At 41.2% G+C, this 22,766-nt stretch overlaps 6 protein-coding genes across 6 annotated transcripts; 3 read left to right on the top strand and 3 right to left on the bottom strand.

The window, feature by feature from the left end:
* The first annotated feature begins 4,595 nt into the window (after positions 1 to 4,595).
* On the top strand, positions 4,596 to 10,740 carry LOC115019422 (protein boule-like). The gene is given in 12 exon segments (XM_029448986.1): positions 4,596 to 4,762; positions 5,664 to 5,816; positions 6,209 to 6,300; positions 6,458 to 6,512; positions 6,617 to 6,692; positions 7,213 to 7,265; positions 7,267 to 7,368; positions 7,535 to 7,605; positions 7,702 to 7,741; positions 7,827 to 7,943; positions 8,555 to 8,647; positions 8,738 to 10,740. Coding segments are annotated over 12 exon segments (1,023 nt in total). The 5' UTR covers positions 4,596 to 4,735; the 3' UTR covers positions 8,882 to 10,740.
* Positions 10,741 to 13,448: 2,708 nt separating this feature from the next.
* Positions 13,449 to 14,409, top strand: LOC115019410 (gamma-crystallin M2-like). Its single transcript, XM_029448960.1, has 3 exons — positions 13,449 to 13,475; positions 13,577 to 13,819; positions 14,134 to 14,409. Exons 1-3 carry the CDS (start codon positions 13,467 to 13,469, stop codon positions 14,407 to 14,409), a joined length of 528 nt encoding a protein of 175 aa, XP_029304820.1. The 5' UTR covers positions 13,449 to 13,466.
* Positions 14,410 to 14,732: 323 nt separating this feature from the next.
* On the bottom strand, positions 14,733 to 15,481 carry LOC115019367 (gamma-crystallin M2-like). Its single transcript, XM_029448894.1, has 3 exons — positions 15,473 to 15,481; positions 15,081 to 15,323; positions 14,733 to 15,002 (listed from the first exon to the last, which is right to left on the bottom strand). The coding sequence occupies exons 1-3, from the start codon at positions 15,479 to 15,481 to the stop codon at positions 14,733 to 14,735; spliced, it is 522 nt and encodes a 173-aa protein (XP_029304754.1).
* A 1,368-nt stretch (positions 15,482 to 16,849) lies between these two features.
* On the bottom strand, positions 16,850 to 18,315 carry LOC115019349 (gamma-crystallin M3-like). The gene is made up of 3 exons (XM_029448870.1): positions 18,222 to 18,315; positions 17,815 to 18,057; positions 16,850 to 17,353 (listed from the first exon to the last, which is right to left on the bottom strand). Exons 1-3 carry the CDS (start codon positions 18,231 to 18,233, stop codon positions 17,081 to 17,083), a joined length of 528 nt encoding a protein of 175 aa, XP_029304730.1. The 5' UTR covers positions 18,234 to 18,315; the 3' UTR covers positions 16,850 to 17,080.
* Positions 18,316 to 20,210: 1,895 nt separating this feature from the next.
* LOC115019375 (gamma-crystallin M3-like) lies at positions 20,211 to 21,060 on the bottom strand. The gene is made up of 2 exons (XM_029448906.1): positions 20,649 to 21,060; positions 20,211 to 20,489 (listed from the first exon to the last, which is right to left on the bottom strand). Exons 1-2 carry the CDS (start codon positions 20,841 to 20,843, stop codon positions 20,211 to 20,213), a joined length of 474 nt encoding a protein of 157 aa, XP_029304766.1. The 5' UTR covers positions 20,844 to 21,060.
* On the top strand, positions 20,297 to 22,466 carry LOC115019342 (gamma-crystallin M3-like). Its single transcript, XM_029448857.1, has 3 exons — positions 20,297 to 21,600; positions 21,693 to 21,941; positions 22,131 to 22,466. Exons 1-3 carry the CDS (start codon positions 21,586 to 21,588, stop codon positions 22,407 to 22,409), a joined length of 543 nt encoding a protein of 180 aa, XP_029304717.1. The 5' UTR covers positions 20,297 to 21,585; the 3' UTR covers positions 22,410 to 22,466.
* The last annotated feature ends 300 nt before the right edge of the window (positions 22,467 to 22,766 follow it).

Genomic DNA, 22,766 nt, shown 5'->3' with positions numbered 1-22,766 from the left:
GAGCCCCAGCATATAAAACCTTAAATAATATGTCTACATTTAGAGAAATCATCGGGTGTCGCTGTGGAATGCAATACCATTGTGGTGAGGCATTTTCACAAAAGAGCAAACAACCACTGAAGAAAGCCAGAGAAGGGACAATATGCTGTAGTTATGTTGATACAAAGTGATCGACGCATATCTTTTATGGCGTTAATCAATACGTTTGCGTCAGCTGTTGGTTGAAATGTTGTTTTAGAATTTTATGTCCAATGTCTGCTGTGAAACAGGCCTTCATATCATCTCTTTCTGGCCTGTAGTGCAGGTTTTTACCTTGTTCCATAGAGACATAAACCCCCAAGCGGCTACATATCTCAGCCATGCTACACTGCCATCTGTCAGGCGCTGAGAGATTGCAGATTGCCATACGTACCTGCACAAAATAATAAAGCTACAGAGAAAGCGTCAAAATAAACAGTATTACGGTCGTATGGGACGGGACAGAAATTCAGCGACTAAACTAAACTATTTTTGTGAAAGGAACTAATAGCAACACTTACTATGCACAATATGTCTACAATGACAAGAGTTCATTGATACCGTTTACAGGACCAGTTTCAGGCTCAAATACCAAATATCACTAACTGTATGGCGAGAAGGTTCAACTGAAACTTCCTGCATCAACCTTCTAGCGGTCAGAGTTTTACAAAGTCACAAGTCTTTGCACTCAAGTCCGGAGTCAAGAAAGCCGAGTCCCAAGTCATCAAATTTGTGACTTGAGTCCGAGTCATGTGAGTCCACGCCTCTGCAATCTTCTCATCTAACTCTCGGCAAGATCACAAACTAACCTTTTTCCCGAATTGTCAAACTATGAACTGAGAGAAAGCGTAAAGGAACTGAACTAACATGTCCTACATGTGTTTGAATTTGTGGAAAACAGGACAAAGAAATCTCCTGCGCACTTTAATGAGTCTGATAGTTTAAGATAACAAAATACAGAACGATTGAAAAAAATGTAATACTGACAAAAGGTTCGGTCTTACTACTCAACGTGTCCCTGTGTGTATTTCCACAGTAAGGTAAGAATACTGGTGGGAATGAGTTGAATATGAAGCCTGGATGCTACGCAGGCTCCATATGATCTTTGTTTTGTCTTGATAAACAAAAGTTGACAAGAAACACAGTCCATAGGAAAGCCTTCCCTCTCTGATAACCTAAACACACTCGCATGCAAACACACATGATTGCGTATACACATATTCACACACGAAGCCACATGTCTAAGTTGATCATATTTGCCAGTGAAGTCCTATGATTGCAACGTAAACAAAATGGAGCCCAAAGAGGGAGGTCTGAGCCCTGTAGTCACCTGAGTATTCGCAGACATGAAGGTGTGTGTTTATGAGTGTGTGTTTTCTTTTTGCCCGCTCCCTCTCATGTAAGGAAAACGGCCGACCTGGCTGTGCTCTGCCTGACTACAAAGTGATTTCAACTCCGTTCATGTAAGCTCTTTTGTTGAACCATCACATCTTAGCCGCCACCTCCCCCAGCAAACCCACTGCCATTTAGAATAACAGATGAATAAATGGACGAGGGGAAAAACAGTAGACTGAAACCACAGTGGAACTCAGTAATGGTCAGCCAGGCCCACCACGCCTCAGCAAATGTTTGTCCAAACCTGTTATTTCTGGCATTGTACTGTCTCAAAGAGATCATTTTATTCCCAGAGAGGAATGCAGCAGCTATAAATAGTCTGGAGATGAAGGAGGGGAAATCAGAGATTTGTAGAGTAATTACAGAGCCAGAGTCGAACCCTTCTGTTATGGCTCATTTTTCATCAACCTCTGTCTCCACGACTGTCTGACTAACTGACCGACTGAGGTAAAATGGCCGTTTTCTCGATGGGAACTGCACGTCTGACCTGATATTTGACCTCCTTCCACTTTTATCGACTCAAGAGTCTCAAGATTTAAAGTAACAGTCAACATTTTGGAAAAAAAGCTTGACAAGATTCATCTCTGTGAAGCGGATCAGAGACGAAACTGTCCTCGTAAGAGAAACCACACATTTTACATTTTTGTGTTTCGGGCTGTTTGTCAGCAGAATTACTGCCCCGATTTTCATGAAACTTGGTGGAAGGGTGTAGAACGGGTCAAGGAAGAACCTGTTAAATTCTGGAGTGGATCCGAATCACGGGGCGGATTCATTAATTATTTTTCACTTTCTTTAACATTTTGAGAGAACTTCGCTCTATCAATAGAAAGAAAAAACACCTTTTCGTTTAAATCCATAACCCTCAAACCCTCAGTGTCACAGTTGCGACAAACAGTCTAGACATTAATCATTGTTTGTCTCTCGAGGCGTTGGAGCGCTGATTGGGATTTACCTGTATCCTATCTATCGTGTCCAAGTCAATTCCAATTCCAGGTCCAGTAAAGTCCAGACCAAGTCGAGAGAAGACTGAGTCCTGTTCAAGACAATCATAGTCACAGCTCATTTTGGTTAAAGCAGGAAAAATAGTACATAAAAGACAATTGTAACAAATTAAAAGTATGCAACCAGGCACGAGTCCAAGACAAGTGCAAGACTTCAAAAGAAGTGGTCTTGAGTCCAGACTCGAGTAGTAAAGCCCTGTGGGAAGAAAATAGATGGGAAGAAGTTTGCCATGCCCATCTGTAGTCATTTGTAGTCACTTACATCTTGGCTCTTAACGCCTCACTCTTGGCCCTACGGCCACAGCAGAACTTTGCATGTGTGATCACACAAGAAAGACTTAATAAGAACAAGAACACAATATTACAGGAAATCAAGCTAAAAAAACGTGTCAATACAAAGAGCAGAACTAAAACAGTCAAATAAAACCCTAATGCTCGGTTCTTTTGTTTTCAGTGCAAACTCAAACAGCCAGTCAAGTTGCCCTGACAGCACTTGTGTCTTAAATGATCTTTGTGGAGCATAAAAGGACTTTTAGCTGGTAAATTGCTGTAATTATCAAACATGGCCTTCTCATTTCGCACAGTCGGACCTCGTTGGCAAATTTACCCGACAATTACGAAAAGCTGGCAATGAATGACAAGTAATGGTGTGGCCCACATTACTAAAATGAGGGCAAACAATCTGGAGAAAGGAGGTTGTAATGATGGGAAATGTGCAAAACAGGGAGAAAGGAATTACACGCTACAAACTTCATGAGCTTTTTGAAGAGAGGAAGGGGATTTCATACGATGTTTGCACATTTATCCACTATAGTGTGGATGTGCTTTAGGAAAACCTAAAAGTATTTTAAATCCTGTCGCCTCAGTTATTACTGGTGCTTTTCTCTCTGTCGCAGACACTTTGTAGGCTTTGTACTGAGGCTTTGTTGTGGTCTGAGGGAGGAGGAGGAAGAGGTGGAGGGCACAAGATGCAAATGACAGTGTTTCACAGCACTTTGTCGCCAATCATAGAGAAATTATAGCTCCATGAGGCTTGTATGCAACATATAAATTGGCTTCTTGAGGATCGAGAGTGGAAAAGTAGACACGTGTTGAAGCTCTTTTACGTGGATCTATGGGATTTTTCTGAGGATTTTCCTGCCTGTGAAAAATCTCTATTATGATCCATTTATTTAAATCCTCATTCATTAATTTTTTTAATGCAACAGATTTGACATTGTTGAAGTCAATGGGGAAGAAAATAGTTTGTAGTTGTATGTTTACCCTACACTAAGGTCTTACTTTTCATTATCAGTTTTAAAGACATCTGTCCTTACCCGACTAGACATTTTTATTCACAGAGAAATGTCGCCTCTGTGTGGGCAGTGTCCCATACTGCACCAATCTGATTTGTACTACTTACAAGACAGTTCAGATTTGAATTTCTTTCTAGGCCTATTTTTTGTATTTTCCATCCCTTAATATTATTTTTGAAAATTACATTACATTACAATTCAGGTTGAAAGTAAACCCATTCAGGTCCCAATGTGATGAATCCATACATCTCAACACAGAATAAACATAAAACAATGCAACTGACACAAATCAAATAATCTGCAAGTAACACTGTACCTCAACACAATATCAAAGGCAAAGTGTTTCACTCTTAGGGCTATTTAAAATAATATAACATGTGTTAGATTAGAGCCTGATCTATAAACTGTTTGGATTTAAAAATATATGTATATTATTGGTCATACTATTCCTCACATTTTCTCCATTGAAAGGTCACCCTAGAGGTCACTTTATCAAGTATCCTCCCTTTAAGGGCATCACATATCTTCCATAATATGAGCAGAGATACACTTTTACTGCGTTTTTTCGGAACCGAGTCCACCAGTGCTGACAAACTACACACAGGTGATCCATTAAACTAATTATGTGACTTCTAACTGCCCCGGACATAGACTCCGTTTCAGCGAAGAGGAAGGGCAGAATAACTGGAAAACATTTTATTGTTCCAGATAGAAAGACACCATCTGTGAATGTTTGAAGATACAACCTGCTGCTAGATAACAGGTAACCTAAAGGTTAAAAAAACAAAACACCATTTTGACTTTTCGCTGACGGTTTGCGGAGGGAGCGCTTCAAGGCCGACTCACGTGCTGAGTGATTAGGTCATACGTGTGAGGCTAGGGGCGCGAGAGCAAGCACCGCAGGGCAGGGGGAGTTCGGTCAGCAGCACAGCCGGACTATTGATGGAAGCTAAACTCTTCACGAGATTTTATTAGGCCATGATTAGTTACCGATTATAACCCGTATAGTCTTTAGAAGTTACCCAGATGAATGTGGCGATGGAAGAAACTGTGGTGAGTTTACTGTCGAGTCTGCCTTCAGCGTTACCGCCTTGCTGGCAAACGGTCGAGCTAACGCTAGCATAACAGTGTTATGGTATAAAGTGGAGTAACGCTAAGTCAGTGTCGCATTTTATACATTATTATTTATTAATTGTCGTTTTAGTGCATTCGTCATACATTATGAACTAGTATGATGTTTTAGTTTAGCTTTAATTTAGCTCAGTTTACAAAACATGCTAGCGTAATGTATGTAACAAAACGTTACATGGCGGTTTTTATCCGGTTTTTAAAAGTCAGTATTTTATCGAAGTTTGCTGAGTTGCTAAAGATTGATACCTGGTGGGTACAGTGGTGCCTTTTGGTGTTTAAAACATTTAGGGTAATAACTATCAGTTTATGCCAGAGCTAGCTTGCTAATATGCTACAAAACCTAGTTTTCTCAGGCTAAGGTGCTAGCCAATGGAGGAGAAAAGATACATTTATGAATGAATGAATGTCAAGTGAAACATTTGTACTCTGTTAGTTGATTTTTCTTTACTGGCTGCAGGTGCATCAACCTAGTCTGACTTAAAAGAATCAAGGAACTACTGTTTATTGTTTTGTTATTAACTGGACTTCAATGAGTGATTGAAGAAGTTGTCTGGTAGGAATGGATGATGCTGGTGATTTTCTTTTGATCTGGTATAAGGTAATAAACAGACCATTCTCATATCCATACCCACACCAATTGTAAAACTCTTATTTTGACATAAAATGGGATTTAGTACATGTCAAGTAATACTTTGCTGGCGGGAAAGAACTTCACCTCACTTCACACCAGATCCAATCTAAGTCCTTACATGCTTACATGCTGTCATACAAGGTGCTAACTATGTCTTACTGGCCCCTTGTCATTTTCTTTTTTAATTTAAAGTTCACATCCTGCTGTCAATTCCAGAATGGCAGCACCTACTCCATCCCTGATGTGTTGCCTCCCGAGAACCACGTCGACAGCCTGACCCACCACACCCCTCGCTCCGGCACTGTTATCCCCAATCGGATATTTGTTGGGGGAATTGACTGCAAGGTGAATTCTGCAAACATAAGCTGGCAGAGCAACTGGCATGTTTGGTCTTGTGTGTTTTATTGTAGACCAGGCATGTAAATAAGCAAAGGCCATGATGAGATTAAGAGATGAGAATTAACATAATTCATAGGAGGCTTATTGTTGCTCATTAATTCAAAGGATCAGAGCCACTAAGGCGTTTACACAGGCTCTAACCAAACTGCATGCAGATGTTGCCCAGGTGTCTCCTGGTGGTTGTTGGTGCACTGACTGCTAAATAATCTGAATGGATTTATTCTTAAAAATGAACTGAACCAAAACAGTAACTTCCTTTTGAGATAACAGTCTAAAGTGTGTGTGTGTGTGTGCGTGTGTGCGTGCGTGCGTGCGTGTGCGCGCGTGTGTGTGTGAAGGTTAATGAGAGCGATCTGCGACATGTCTTCTCTCAACACGGTGCAGTAAAAGAGGTGAAGATTGTGATAGATCGCTCAGGAATGTCAAAAGGGTCAGTTCATGTCTTCATTCCCATCATATACAGTTGGTGACTATACAGTAATGCATGTCAGCCATGACTTTCTATCCTTTTGATTTTGAGTATTATTTGCATATTTACTGTCAGCCGGTTAAAACATAGTTTGTCTTGATTCTATCTCTTTGAACAGATATGGCTTTGTTACATTTGAGACCCAAGATGATGCACTGAAAATCCTTCATGATGTAAGTAAAGCAGAACTTAATGTACATTTAATAATGTAGTTTATCTACTGAAACGTGTTTCCTAATGCAGTGTGCGTGTCTCTCCCCCAACTTCTATATTTAAGACTAATGGAATCTGTTTCAAAGACAAGAAGCTCAGCATTGGTCAGGCGATCCGCAAGCAGCAACTTTTAGGACAAAGTAAGTCAACTGTTTTTTTTTTAATTCCCTTGTGACACGAGGCATTCCCCTGATCACACAGTATAGCACCTTCCACTCAAAGTGATTTTTGCCACAATTTCAAAATACGAAGGTACCTTTTTACTGAAAAGTAACATAAAAGTAATGGAAAACATAACAAATAATTCATTAATATACACCAATTAAATGATTGGTTGTCTTGAAATATTCCAGTATTTAATACATATATATTTTTAGGTAGGAATATTTAGTTTGTGTCACGTCTCATACATTTCCAGCTCTTTTAAAACGTTTTCTCTTTGACACTCAAAGTATGTAAACCTTTCCGTAGCAAAAATATTTTGAACAATTTCCAGCCACTGTTTATTTTATGGAGGGTTTACATTAAGCCGATGCTGAATAAGTCCATTTAATAGTTTAAGTGGCTAAGAGCTGGATTTGTTACTGGTCCGCCCCACAAGGTGACTTATTTAATTTTTGATAATTTGTTTACTTTTTTGTGCTTTCCCTCTGTTCCCAGATAAGAGTGCTCTTGTGACCATCCCTGACTTTGCCATGCCTCTGCCGATGTCCTAGTGGGACCCTGTACCTGACCACGTCCGCAGGATATCCCTACACCTACCAGAATGGAGTGGCCTACTTCTACTGCGCCAACGCTCCCGCCCCCCACTGGCCTGTCAGTTCTCACTGATATCACACCCACCTAACACTTGACATAAAAAGCAATATTAAAACAAAGTCAGTCAAAGTAAAGTTTCTGTCTTATCATAAAACGATGAGGTTTAACACACCACAGACGGGAAGTGAGCACCAAGATGAATGTATGATTTATTCTCTTGCAGTCTGCTCCTCCAGCGATGCTTCCTCAGTCTCATCAGCCTGTCTACCAGCAACCAGCCTATCACCACCACCAGGTAAGTTCAGCCTTTTAGTGATCCACTGATTTCTCACCTTGCACAGCTATTAAACTTAGTTAACGGTCTGCTTTCTTGCTTCTTCACCCTCCCACCAGTGTGGTCCCAAACCAGTATCAGTGGAATGTCGTCCAGGTAGGCAGAATAAAACCACTCCTTCGTTTTTAGTTCAGGAAAATTTGACCAATTGTTCACCTGTTGTGAATGTTTTGTTGTCCAGTCGCCGCTGCCCTCCAGTCCAGTCGTGTACGCCCAGCAGTCAGAATATCTGTACCAGCCCGCCGATGGAGGCCCTGTGCAGGCTCCTGTGCCTGTCATGGAGAACCCCACACCAGAGGTACAGATTCACCTGCTACATCAAGACAAGTATATGTTATGTTTGAGTGCGCATCAGGCATGTCAATTAAATTCTCTTAATAAGGGAGTTTTGGATATCTCATAACATCACTCCATAAATTTTGGCGTGTTTTCAGGTATAAAATGTTCAATAAATCAGGCTCTGAATAATATATGAACAAACCCCCGCTATAAAAACCTTCAGAGCCTAGATAAGAATTACATTTCTGGCAAAACTGCCTTAGAGATGTGTTTTGTGAAATTCCACAGGCCTACATTTTGCAAGACACTACAGGTGACTAGTGTAAATCATTTTACTAATAGATATCACCATTAAACTTTATATAACTTAAATCCACAAACTACAAGTTTTCTGAATTTGTGAAATAAACACTAAATGTATAGTTTGGATGTTTTCTCTCTATTGAGTTTATATTTAAATGTGTTGTATGATTTTAAGAGAGAAAATGTTTACTTTTCATTCTTTAGCTGTCAAACTTCCTGTTGTGTAATACTAGTCCACACTTGAATAAAAAACGTTCATTGTGATTCTGCTTCAGTGCACTTGTTCTGAGCTGGAGCTCACTTTGGTGTTGTCTCATATGTATACAGTTTGTGGAGCCCACGGTGCAGCAGGTTTACCCGTTGTATCCACCGAGAACTGAAGGAATGACACCTTTTGTTCTGCAACATGACTCTGGAAAGGTAAAAGACCTTTTTATATACAACCAGAATTATTTTTAGTCTTGACCGCTGTTTGTCATGTTCGTCTAAATGTCATTTTCTTCTCTACAGAACCCGATGTTTCCACACTCTCTGGTCCATCTGAAGCCACAGTACCGCCGATACATCCCTTACAAGGACTACCACTACCTGCCAGAAGCAGCCGAGCCGCCAGACGCCTCCATGCTTCACCCTCTACAGCCTCATGTAGGGTAAACCCACTGACTGCCTGTCGAGAGGGGAATCCCACACACAGCACCGCAGCCTCTCGTGTCAGTTTAGTTCTTCCTTCATGGATTCAACACATAATCTATCAACATAAGTGCCTTACAACATACTGCAGTATGTTTCATGACACGTGATTTCATTGCCTCTTTTCTGAGATTTTGTCTGTTGCACGTCAACTCGAGGGAAGATCTCACCGTTGTAGGACTCGCTGCACTCGGCTCTGTTTCTATACTGATGGTTTAATACGTTACAGTGGCTCACATTTACATAACAGTATTTACAGAGCTTAATTTCTCCTCATTTAACACATAACATGATGCATGAGTTTTTCAGTAAATCATTTACTGTGATAAAACAACTCTGCAATGACTAAACAATATATCTTGAAATCTGAAAATTCAGATTTGCAGGTTTCATATTATTGGAGCAAGTTCTTTAGATTTAATGACCTGGGACATCGTCAGGAAATGGCTACAGCATATAAATGTAGTTTCAAGCTTCATTTAATTTGTTTTAACTCAAGACTCTTCTTAAAATTACATTTTAAGACCTGATTTTCTTTTCTTTTTACAAAACATAAACTAAAACTGAACGGTACCTTCAAGCTCAGCTCGACCATCTTTCCAATCAGACTTGAACTTAAACCCTTTTCTTGTTTTTGTAAAATAGTTTTCTATCTACATACACACAGGCACCATGATGTGGCTGAGAGTGGCAACGTTAAAGCAAAATGTTACCGCGTCTTCTCTTTTACTGTTCAGAGAAGCAATGCTTTACCTCCTCTGTGATCACGATTATTTGGAAGGACATGAAGGCAACACTTTTCAGTAGTTGTTTGAGGCTCCCTGAGATGATTAGCAACCCTAACAGTATTTGGATGCTTCGAATCAGCTGCTGCATTTGATCTTGTCTGCTCAGCTTAGCCAGAATCTCTCTCCACATAAACATTTTCTACCATTTTTCAATATGATGATGTTAAGAAATGTCTGCAGTACGGTGGCCTTTATCAGTTTGAAACAGGCTCTAATTGATTTAAGAATAATTATTTAGAACCAGCAATAGGCAGCTGTATTACAGAAGTAACAGCAACATGACAATTAAGTATATTTTATATAAAAAGTTCTTAAAACAAAACTATTTAATAACCTGTTAATCCTGTTCAACCGCACCTTTTTAAGCTACATAAGCACATTCCTTTGTGCTCGCTGAATAGTTTTAGCATAGATAAATAATAATATTTTACAATACATAATAATATGTAACTTGGAAACTTCTCTCAAAAGTTGTGTTTCATGTCATTAGTCGATGTAAATTAAAGTTGAAGTTCATATTGTGCTCATGTTCTGGATTTTTGTAGGTTATGTTGTTGAATTTTAAATGGACTGATTCCAAAAATTCAACAAGCCTGCTTTGAAATGAACATTGTATACATTTTATTTGACATTTAAATGATGGATATCCATTTTATTAGAAAATATTTTCCCTAGATATTTTATTGCAAAAGTACCCAATGCTAATGCTTACATTAGGATACATACCCTGTTTGTTCAGTTTGAACTATTTGTGCTTATAATTCTGGTGAAATGTAGACATGTGTGCTTTTTATGACATTGATATTTGTTTTATTACATCGGCTCCATAAATCTTGTCCTGGTTTTGTCTGCTATGGAAAGCAGAATGACCAAAAAAATAACCGAATCCAAAACTATTTTTGTGATTTGTTTACATTTTGTTCGAGATGTGTGCAGTACTTATTCAACTCTGTGATACTGAATCTCACATTAACCAACAACAACCCAGTTTGTTTTAACCTCATTATATTTGGTTCAGTGTGTTTCCAGTTCTTGATTCGAAATAAATGTTTCCCTTGCTGTAGTGGCTGTGTTTTGCAACAATTCTGCATTGAGTGATTGATTTTATGTTGGTGAATGGAAACCAGTGGCTTCCTGGAAGAAAGTAAAATATATTTGACCAATAAATGTATAATTTCAAAACTATAAGCTGTAAAGCCAGTGATCTGAAATATACAGTATCCCTTTAGGTAATTGGGCTTCTTGTAAAGTAGTGATTTATCAAATGTTCATGAAGATGGGGGACTCGCAAGAGACAGATTTATTTATATAGATAGATGTGTATATATCTATCGATGGATATATAGAGATATATCTATAGAGATCTATATATAGATATATTGAATTTTATGGGTCATGCTACAGAAATGCTGAATACTACATTTCCCACAATGCAGCCTGATGCTGCTTGCAAGCCAAATGTTAACTGCAGTATTATTACGTCACCGTGTATGGCCATGGTTTACCATCTTGTGACGCAAAAATACTTGTTGAAAGCTGAAGTGTACGGCATGTTTTGGTACAACAAGAGTGTGTCAATCCAGGCTGTGTGCATTGATGAATCAGGGTTTCTTTTTTTATTATCTGTATGAATGGGATCCAGACGCTGGCTGGGTGGCAAAGCATCCAATGCCTGCTCATTAAAATAACAAAAGATTGAATCTCGTGACCTCGGATTGAAGTTTATAACACGGCCGTGTGTCCGTATCGGCTGTCTGCATGACGAGCTTTATACTGTTAGGAGTGACTTCTAATATTTTAATTTAAGGGTTATTTTATATGTAAGGGTTTAAATAGTGTTAGAGAAAGTTTGAGTGTAACATTTCAGATGTGTGTAATAATGGACTGTAAAGCACAACATAATTCCAAAAGCCACCTCTCCATCCAATCTGCACCTCAAATCATATTTTAAATAGGCTGATTTAATTATTTGCAGATTCTGAGGCCCCTAACAACACCTCACTTGGGGCCCAGAAACCACATATGATGTCATGTTCAAAGGCTCTTGTTCAAGTTTAGGGGAAGCAAACTGCACCGCTTCAATCTCTCATCTTGCTAGTCAATAAATAACATGTCATCTTTTCAATTAGTGCAATCTCTAAGTTGATGAGATGCAGTGTCCTCCTGTACATTTGCCTGCTGCTGTATATTTCAGTGTGATGACTGGAACACAAGCTAACACTAAGATGTTTACAATGTTCAATATCTTAGAATAGCGTGTTAGCATGCTAACATTTGCTATTTGGCACTAGCTAGTTTGGCAGGTATTTAGTCACAGAGGTGTGGAGTCGAGTCTCCAGTCAGACCCGAGTTTGATGAGTTTAGACTCGACATAACAAAGACTTGCAGCTTGACTTGGACTTTAACACCAATGACTCGTCGAGCCTTTTTACTTAAACATGTTACTTTATTTTATTTTGTCTGCCACAAATCAGTTCATTTCCTAAACTAATGTTAACGCTATTCATCCCCAGAAAGTTGACACTTTATTCCCCAGATCCACTTTGTTTGACCAATTTGACAGCATCCAATCATGAACAACTAACAACACTGAGAACCTGTTGGAAAAAATGATACCAAAGATAATTACATTCACGTACAATTACACACAAATTGCTGTGTGCAAAAGGCTTGTGTCGAAAATGGCGTCACATTTGTTAAAGAGCGCAATATGACTAGTTTAGTTTAGTTAAGGAAGTGGGACTTGCAGAACAACGACCTGATCCCACCTCTGTTTGGTCCTAAACCAAAGAATTGGACAAATGAATATTTTGACCTGATGATGGCGCTAGATGAAAAGATCAAATAGACCAGGGGTCGGCAACCTTCACCATCAAAAGAGCCATTTTGCCCCCTCTTCCACCAAATATGATTTGTCTGGAGCCCCAAAACATATTTGATAACACAGCTTATAAGTTTTATATATAGTTATACTATATTTGCATTTATGAAATTACAGAATGACCATAAAGGAAACTGTTTTACCTGTTTCAACAAAGGAAAACAGCAAACTCTTTTGAAGAGAAGGATAAAATACACTGTCATGTTTAGGCTTACTTTGAATTAAACACAGAAATGTGCAGGACTATATGAGTCCTCCCCATATTTGTTGAATCAAATAAAAATTAATTAATTAATTAAGCCACAACAGAGACGTTAAAGAGCCGCATGTGGCTCCTGAGCCGGGGGTTGCAGACCCCTGAGAGACCGATGGAGTTCATCGTCATGTAACCGACCACCAGGTGTCCCCACATGAGGAAATTACAACATTGTCATTATTTAATTCATTTTGTGGGATTTTCATCTGAAATAATATAACGGTAATTTGCAGCTCCTTAGAGTAGAGTTAATTTACTCCTGCATGGTGGTGAGAGTGGGGGGGGGGGCTTAAGGACCCAGAAAGACTTGTTCCGTCTCTGGCACATAACATTAGGAACCTTTTTGAATGAAAAGGACACGAATAACGCTTGTTGTTTTGCTGATACTGTGAGCGCTGACCCCTGGGTCACTAGCACACTGAGGTGTTTTGATGAACATGTGAACACTGGACAACAATAACTCGTCACACTGTGGTGCGTCGCTATACATAACCACATTTGTGGTATAAAACCTATTTGGATGACAATACTTTATGCTGTGCCATCACACAGCTACTTCATATAAAAGGACGGCGGCATGGAGAGCGTCTATTGAGCGCCAGTCTGGCCCCCACCAATGTAACAATGGGAAAGGTAAGTTTATTGTTACTGCAAGTATAGAATGCAAACATGTCAACATTTCAGATGTTTGTAACCGTGGGAGTTGATCATTAATCTTTGACAAACGTTTGCAGATCATATTCTACGAGGACAGAAATTTCCAAGGTCGGCACCATGAGTCCATGAGCGACTGTGCTGACCTGCACTCTTACTTCAACCGCTGCAACTCCATCCGGGTGGAGAGCGGCTGTTTTATGGTGTATGAGAGACCCCAGTACCTGGGCCACCAGTACTTCCTCCACAGGGGGGAGTACTCAGACAACCAGCGCATGATTGGCATCAATGACTGCATCCGCTCCTGCCGCATGATTCCTATGGTAAGTCTGAGATGGTATGAAAGAGGTATCGAGGCAATTAATGAATAAAGTTATTATAAAAGTCCCTCAAATCTGGAATACAGTAAATTTAAGTGAGAATAGTTTTTCATAAGCTAGAAAAACGTTCTCTTAAGACTTAAAACTGGTGTTGGATCAGAAAGTTGAGGGACTTTAGCAATGCATTCTTGTTGTAACTTAACACTTGATTACTATTAAAACTGTTTTTCATGTTCAAAATCACCATACAGTACTTCTGTTTAGCACATTAGTAACCAAAACATAAACTGTCTGACTCATGAATGTTCTTCCCGCAGCACCGTGGTTCCTACAAAATAAGACTGTATGAGCGTCCAGACATGAGCGGCCAAATGCAAGAGGTGAGCGACGATTGTCCCGACGTCCAGGACCGCCTGCGTATGTCTGACATTAACTCGTGCAACGTGGTTGACGGCCACTGGCTGATGTACGACCAGCCCAACTACAGGGGAACAACCTACTACCTGAAGCCGGGCGAATACCGCCGATACAGCGACTGGGGCGGCGCCAGCCCGAGGATCGGCTCGCTCAGGCGAATCACTGACTTCAACTAGAAGACTTTTCAAACCTTTCTCCTCTCTGTTCTCAATAAACATGCTGGACTGAAACTGTCTCTGTTTTGAGTTGTGTTGTGTCCTTGTCCCTTTCCTGTAAGTTTGATCCCCTCATAAAATAATAGTATAGCTTATAACAATTGACTTTTGTTTTGCACCAAACTGTTAAAAACACGTGCAACAATGAGGCCCAATCTGCCACCTAAGCAAACTTTTCAATCGACTGAACTTTAAAAGACCCCAAAGAAAACAAAAGCAGCCGTTGACAGAATGTTGTTATTGGATGGATTTATTGACTACATCACACAAGCAGTGTCTGGACCTCACGCAGGGATACGTCTGATGGATCCCACCCTGGAAGTGGTGCTTCCCCACTCGTTGAACCTCCTGTATTCACTGGGGCTCATCAGGTACTGGCGTCCGCTGTAATTGGGATGCTCGTAGAAGATCCAGTAACCGTCCCTCACGTTGCACGAGTAGACGTTGTCAATGTGGAAGCGTTCGTTCAATGAGGGGCAGTCGTCGGTCAGCTCCGTCATCTGGCCTCCGAACTCCGGGCGCTCGTAGATCATCATTCTGTGCGAGCTTTGGTGCTGCGGAAGAGAGGACGATTTATTAGCTAGATCAGTAAAGGGTTATCAAGAGGCTGAAGTGAGAGCACTGGAGCCTACCGTAGGGATCACACGGCAGGATCGCACACAGTCGTTGAATCCCATCCAGCGCTGGTAGTCTGGATAGTCTCCCCTCCTCAGGAAGTACTGGTAGCCCATGTAGCTGGGTCGCTCAAAGACCATCCATTCACCGCTGTCCACTCTAATGGAGTTGCAGCGGCTGAAGTGGGAATGCAGGTCCGCGCATTCGCTGCTGCACTCATAGGAGCGACCCTGGAAGTTCCTGTCCTCGTAGAAGATGATCTGGAAAGATCAGTCAAAGGGGTTAATGTAGATAATATTGCCTCAAATTAAGAGAAGTGTGCACACTATACCACATGAAGGCTGATTTGGACTGAATAATGCGCGCAGGTACGCAGAAACACAAAAGGAACACAAACGAGCAGCCTTACCTTGCCCATTGTGTCGGATAACCTTCGTCACACTGTAGCGGCAGCCGTGGGCTCCACGCTGCCTTTATAACCCACCGATGACCTGCGTCATTGTGTTTCAGTAACAATGAGCGTGTTCGTCAGCTCTTTCTCACAATATATAGATGATGGAACTCAGAGAAACTACAAATAACCCCAAAGGAATGAACTGTTATTATATGAAATTATTAAAATCATGAGACGACTCATATTTGTTTGTAGCAAGTTTATTTATTCCGTCTCCAATTTGTACATTAGAACAGTTAATATTAAAACCATGTATCCCTGTTGAGGACTGTGGCACTGTTCTCTGTATGGATGCCGTGATTCTGTCCATTGTAGATCAACATGTTGCAACGTTTTGAACTTCACTTTGTGAATCCTGCAGTGAAGATTCAGCTTCCTTACGTCACTCTTTACGGAGTCACTCCATCTTTCAGTTTTGCTTTTGTTCATCTTTAATCCACCCCCCCCCCCCCCCCCCCCCCATATTGTGACGCCCTCTATGGACTAAGCTCTAGAATGCCTTTCAGTGCAGCGTTCAGTATCATTTGGAAATCACTTGTGCCGTCATATTTCAATTGTATTTACATATAGACTGTATATATAGACCTATCTTTATATACGGCATCTCATATAGACCCACACATGTCTGCTTTAAGTACAGCTGCCTAAGGTTTATCATGATTATTAATATTTAGTTAAACTGTCTAAAAATATGTACTCATAGATGTATTATGCAAAAAAAACTGTGGTAAAAACCACATGAGTGTTTCCTGTCGCCCCTCTACTCTCTAATAATTATAATTTATATATTTTAACCTTTTAATTACTCACTGCAATAAACGATTATTTAACTGATTCTTTTAGTGTTTGATTGTTCTGATCTTTACCAGTTCTTATTGAACGTCCACGACGTAATCTGTGTGACACCCAACTGAACGTTATTGTGGTAAAAAAAAAATATTTAGTGCTGATATTCAGTACGGGGGGGGGGGGGGGGGGGGGACAGTTAAGGAGACGGAGGTGTTGTTGTTTAAAGGTCATTATATTGTATTATTATTCTCATGGAAAGTGCAAGAGTTGCATTATTGTTTGCATGTAAATATGACCAACTGGATGCCCTGCACAAATATCATCCTCTACTATCACTTAATTTAAATGAAATTAAAGTAGATCGCATATATACCCACAAAGATATGAATGCTGCTGTATACTCATATTTAAGTGTTATTCTTTCACATTTGAGTTGCTGTAAATTTGCTAAACATGCTTTCACCCCAAGTTTGCATTTGTTTTTTTGTTTTAGCCAAGTTTCAGTAAATTGCAATGCAACTTTTGATCGAGACATTAACAAAAGAATTCCCTCGAAATATGCGGCAAATCATTTTTATTGTGCGTCACACAGTTATAGAGGTAAATTCATCGTGGCTGGATTGCACAGTACAACTGGAACTACATGCAAACAATGCACAAATCACAGTTTCAGGATAAAAACAAGGCTCCTTCTTTTTGCCTCTCACATCTTGTTAATGTTAATAAAACAAAGCATCTGCAAAACCTATTAGCGAGATGTAAGCGATTAGACAGTTAAGATTCTGTGATGCGTCTGATTGAGTTGAACCTCATGTCGTCGCTGCTCATCTCTCTGAGGTTCTTGTACTTTCCTGGCTTCAGGTAAAACATCCTGCCCTCGTAGTTCGGCTGCTCAAACATCAACCAGTATCCTTCCATCACGTTGCAGGACTGCATGTCGGACATGTGATAGTGATCCTGGATGGAGTCGCAGTCATCGCTCACTTCCTGCATCTGCCCCTCGAAGTTCGCCCTCTCGTAGATCCTCATCTTAAAGGGTCCCTTGTGCTGTCACAGTACAAAATGTCAAATTAAGTATATGCATGTGGTGCTGTTTAAATTACCGAAAAAGGTCCAGCTGGAAATTGGCGCCAACTCTAGCTAGCTAGCTAACAAGATACAGCATACCAGACCGTTTTTTTTAAAGCACATCCCATTTTGTAATCATCAGATGCAATTTGTACAGTTGTCACTGAGATATCAAGACTGTGAAATGCAATTAAAAGCTCAGAGAAAACTTACTATGAGGACTTTTGACCTGACTTTTCACATCTACTGTTTAGTTTTTGTTTTTGCTAAGCTAGCAGTCGCCCCCTAAACACATCCTGGCAATATCCCCACTGGATGCACAGAGGTGGAACTGGATATTCTCATCTGATTCTGGATAAGACAGCAACCAAACATATTTCTCATGTCCCTTAGCATCACTGCCTTTGTCTGGCCTTGATTAGTAATGTACACATATTTACCGCAGGGATGATGCGGCAGGACTGAATGCAGTCGTTGAAGCCGATGGTGTTCTGATACTCGGGGTACTCTCCCCTGGTCAGGAGGTACTGCTGGCCCGTGTAGTTGGGCTGGTCATAGACCATGAAGGTCCCGCTCTCCACCCTGCAGGAGCTGCATCGGCCCAGATGAGAGGCGATTTCAGAGCAGTCGCTGATGCACTCATACGAGCGGCCCTGGAAGTTCCTCCCCTCGAAGAAGACTATCTAGAGCGAAAGGCACAGATTGGGTTTTGCATTAGAGAAAAAAAACGTCTCTGATTATCATCACAAATCACACGGTTGCATGGCAGAAGTTATGTGCTACAGTATTTTGGTACAGTACATGCATCAGTTAGGAGGCTGGAGCAGTGATCTGCACCCTTCATTACCTTTCCGCTCATGGTCACGGTATTTGATTTCTGTTGTTTTCCCCACTGGCGCGCACCCTTTTATGCATCATGTGACATCAGAAGAATCTGCCCCTCAATTGTACAAAATAACTGAGTCAGCTCATCAGCATGGAAGTCCCTACTGTATTATACATCAATGCTGTGGACAGATTAAACAGTAGTGGTGCAGATTTCACAGTGACAAAGCAAACTCTCGTTAATGCGTTACTTTTGTATTTGTGTGCCATCATTCTCATTATGGGACATGTTTATGTTTAGAGAACAGATTGGCAAGTAGACAAAAGCAAGATTGCACTAAATGCTTCGATTTATATCTCGGTTTTAAAAGCAGAAGTAACACAACTCTCCGTGAACAAATGTTGAACACAACTTGGCTCAGAAATACACTCGGGATTGTTGCTGCTCCCGCCTCACTTGGTCTGGTATGAGTTTATGGTGGCCGATGCTAGCAAACATTTTGATGGATATTGCTGTGTAGGCAGTTCAATAACTATCACTCACATACTCCCTGTAACGTTTCATTTAGTCACAAACAAACATTTGAAATGGTGTTCAGCGTTCTGCACTAGGAGACATATTTGTTCCATTATCCTGTGATGACCAGCAAATATTCTCTACGTGCAAAACATCTCATTTGTGCCTAAAAGAAGAATCCCAATATACAGTATGTTCTGTCCTGATCATCTTTCCTCCTGTGTCACACAATGTCTACTTGTGCAAACTGTAATTTGTAGACCACTATCATATTTTCTGAACACATTCAGACTCTCAGAGGATAAAAACAGCCAAATTTTTACACTTCATTAACTTCCCTCTAGCACCTCCATCAGGACAATGTCAGCTTTGTACACGAGATATCTCAGGATATACGTAGAGTGACATGAAATGTTCTCACTACATGTTCTACTGTGTGTAGAATTTAGATGGATTTATTGGCGGCTATGTTTTTATTAACCACCTGGAATTGTGTTTTCATTGGCTTAGAATGAGTCCTCTTCCACAGAGTCCGCCATGTTGCAGCGCAACGTCTCTACAGTGGCCCAGAACGGACAAACCGAACTCTCTACAGAAGCTTATGTTATGTTACCTGTCGGCCACCGTAGATTGGAAAGCAATCTGCAACCTCACGCTTCATGTCACGTACAGAATAAGGAGTAGTTGAAATAGTGGTGGGAAAACATTCAGAATGGAAGTTTGATGAGTTTAGGAGCTTAAGGCATAAATGATATTTAACTAAAATGTAGGTACGTCTTTGATTTTGTCGACAACCGTTCGTCCGATCACCTTCACACTTGGCGGGTGTATTACTGAGGACCCAAAGGAAGTGCAGTGTTGAGTGCGCGCTCTAGAGAGCTACGGGATGTATGTATTAGCAGTGCGTAATGTACACACTGCAGTATTATAAGAGGGGACCCATATTAACTGTTATACCGCCAAACGGCATGCTCGGTACAGCTCTCTCCGTCGCTCGCTGCAGGACTTTCAAGAACAGATCAATAAAAAGACACCGGAGATTTACGGACATGTTTGTTTATTAGTCGTTTTCTCGACAATCGTTCATAAACTTCACACATTTATTCCTGAGGACCCGAGAAACTGTCGAGTGTGACGTTGTTTGAGTTCTCGAGATAGGCCAAGCAACGAACAGGGAACGCACTACATAGGTCTACAAAGTAATATTAACATAATTAAAAGACTTTATAGTGTGGCAGATGACTCTATTCTCAAAGAACAGTTATATACTGAATGTAGCAGCATACCAGTGCACATACCAGATGCATCTTAATCTAGGATCAAAATGTCCATGTTTCCCTCTGACCTCTAAGAAGACAAATTGTGTCCCTTTGCATCACTGCTACATCGCAAAGCATGTAGTCCTACCCCACATCAAGAAAACTCCAACATCAGAGAGATACTTCAAAATATGATTTTTATTTTTCACCCACAGTTTCTTGAATTGAACAACAATCAGCACATATCCACGATGCGCCTGATGGAGCTGATTCTCGTCATGTTGCTCGCTCCCGTGTCTCGGAGGTTCCTGTAGTCTCCTGGCTTGACGTACATCATACGGCCTCTGAAGTTGGGCTGCTCGAACATCAGCCAGTGGCCGTCCATCACGTTGCAGGACTGGCAGTCAGACATTAAGAAACGATCCTGGAGAGACTCGATGTCGTCCATCAGCTCGTGCATCTGGCCTCCGTAGTTCTCCCTTTCGTAGATCTTCATCCTGAAGGCCCCCCTGTGCTGTTGGAGGAAGACAAAACATGATATCATTCCATCGGTACCTTTCTTGTTCTGGAGGCAGAGTCCGCCAGTGCTTCCCAGACACTTTAGCCTTCAATTCACCCAACATGTATGTCTTTGGACTGTGGGTGGAAACCACAACTACCAAAAATGTCTTACCATGGGGATCATGCGACAGGAGCGCACGGTATCCATCATCGCCATTCCCATCATGCCCATCATGCTCCCCATGCGCTGAAAATCGGAGTACTCCCCTCTCTTCAAGAAGACCTGATTCCCTATGTAGTTGTGGCGGTCGTACACCACGAAGCAGCCGTTGTCCACCCTGCAGGAGTTGCAGCGGTTCAGGTGCATGTGGATGTCGGAGCAGTCGCTGCTGCACTCATAGGAGCGACCCTGGAAGTTTCTCTCCTCAAAGAAAATAACCTGCAGCAAAAGAAAACATGAAAAGTTAGATCACTTAGTCACTTTCTTAGACTCAGATGTTCCAACATGGTACAAACATATGATAAATATTACCCTGCCCATGGTGACAATTTTAGTTTTTGCAAATGATGCCAGCCCAGTGCCACTTTTATATACACTATCAGCTGCAGACCACCTTACACACCTTTGTGTGAAACATCATGACTCATCACCAGGTGCACGTGTGCAGGCATTCATTTTTTACAGCACACCTCAATAATGATTGTACGTTGAATGTAGTTTTGAGAGGTCAAGTCAGGTCATCACAGAAGCGAAAGGTTTCTCAAATGATGTATTATTAACATTTTTTACTTTTCAAATGCTACAAGGCCAAAGCTTTGTTTTGTGGCTTTTATCAAAATGCCTTAAGATCAACTGTAAAGTTCAGCTCTGATGTCCACACCACATAGATTCTAGAAGCACGTATGAAACCCAATATTCACAATAACTATTGCAGAATCTGACGTACAGTGAAGTCTGCCACCCTATAGTGCTGCACTGTGCCACAATATAGAGTGATGACTCAAAGGTTTCAGCACAAGCCATGTGGAAATACTACGGCTGTGCAATGTATAAAAAGGGAAAAGGGTCGATGTCGAAGCAGTACATCTGAGATTACCACACAAATATCATGGCCATGGGGAGGGTAAGTGCTACTTTCAAACCATCGCAATAACATAAAAAAGATTTAATATGAAAATTTGAGGACGAAAATGTTAATCAGGTCGTTGTTTGCAGATCATATTCTATGAGGACCGCAACTTCCAGGGTCGCTCCTATGAGACCAGCAGCGACTTCCCGGAGCTCACCTCCTACCTGAGCAGGTGTAACTCCTGCAAGGTGGAGAGCGGCCTCTTCATGGTCTACGAGAAGCCCAACTTCATGGGCCACCAGATGCTGGTGAGGAGGGGCGAGTATCCAGACAACCAGCGCCTGATGGGAATGAGTATGAGCGACTGCATCAGGTCCAGTCGCATGATCCCCATGGTAGGTTGCAACTACGGCCCGTAACGCACAAATTACAGGAGAGACTCCTTTACATGGTTGCAACTAAAAAGACAAAAAGAATCTCGCCAACCATTACAGGTCAACCACAGCCGTCCTAAAAGAAGTGCAGCTAAAGGTTGGGTTCAGTTTCAGTCCACATTAATTTCCCTGATGTTTCTTCATCTACAGCACAGGGGACCCTTCAGAATGAGGATCTACGAAAAGGAGAACTTCGGAGGCCAGATGCACGAGCTGATGGACGACTGCGACAATATTATGGATCGCTTCCGCATGTCTGACTGCCAGTCCTGCAACGTGATGGACGGCCACTGGCTGATGTTCGAGCAGCCCAACTACAGAGGCAAGATGCTGTACCTGAGGCCCGGAGAGTACAGGAACCTCCAAGAGGCCGGGATGAGCGACGTGACGAGGTTCAGCTCCATCAGGCGCATCATGGACTCCTGCTAACTCTCCATGTACCGGGTGGGAAACTAAAGCAAGATGAAATCTAATGTTTCTGATTCTTACCTGTCATTCTGCAAAATAAAACATTTTCAAATGTCAGCATGTTGTGATACAATGCATCCTTCCCTTCAGTTATTCACACACAACCTCACAAACACTTGACCTCCGTGCCAAAGTTCAGAGAAAACTGTGGCTGCTAAAGGGCGGGGCGATTTCTTTGGTACGACGAACAGAGTGAAAAGCCTATAAAAGAAGAAGTATGGAGGACAAAATGTTTGCATTCATCGGTTCTTTACTTTTAAAGACATGAATTTAATATATTTTAAACACGTTTATGTTGTTCAAACACTCAAAGCTGTG

This window comes from Cottoperca gobio, chromosome 2 (assembly GCF_900634415.1).
Source record: "Cottoperca gobio chromosome 2, fCotGob3.1, whole genome shotgun sequence".
NCBI classification, from domain to species: domain Eukaryota; kingdom Metazoa; phylum Chordata; class Actinopteri; order Perciformes; family Bovichtidae; genus Cottoperca; species Cottoperca gobio.
The sequence above is the reverse complement of the archived record's forward strand: the minus strand, read 5'-3'. Positions and strand labels throughout refer to the sequence as shown.

Excerpts from the sequence above, each read along its gene's own strand:
- LOC115019375 (XM_029448906.1), bottom strand. The coding sequence starts at position 20,843 with ATGCACCTGAACCGCTGCAACTCCTGCAGGGTGGACAACGGCTGCTTC. Across the intron at positions 20,490-20,648 it reads CCTGTCGCATGATCCCCATG|CACAGGGGGGCCTTCAGGAT; the intron begins GTAAGACATTTT and ends TTCCTCCAACAG.
- LOC115019342 (XM_029448857.1), top strand. Across the intron at positions 21,942-22,130 it reads CCAGTCGCATGATCCCCATG|CACAGGGGACCCTTCAGAAT; the intron begins GTAGGTTGCAAC and ends CTTCATCTACAG.
- LOC115019349 (XM_029448870.1), bottom strand. Across the intron at positions 17,354-17,814 it reads CCTGCCGCATCATCCCTGCG|CACAAGGGACCCTTTAAGAT; the intron begins GTAAATATGTGT and ends GTACTGTGACAG.
- LOC115019410 (XM_029448960.1), top strand. Across the intron at positions 13,820-14,133 it reads CCTGCCGCATGATTCCTATG|CACCGTGGTTCCTACAAAAT; the intron begins GTAAGTCTGAGA and ends TTCTTCCCGCAG.
- LOC115019367 (XM_029448894.1), bottom strand. Across the intron at positions 15,003-15,080 it reads CCTGCCGTGTGATCCCTACG|CACCAAAGCTCGCACAGAAT; the intron begins GTAGGCTCCAGT and ends TCTCTTCCGCAG.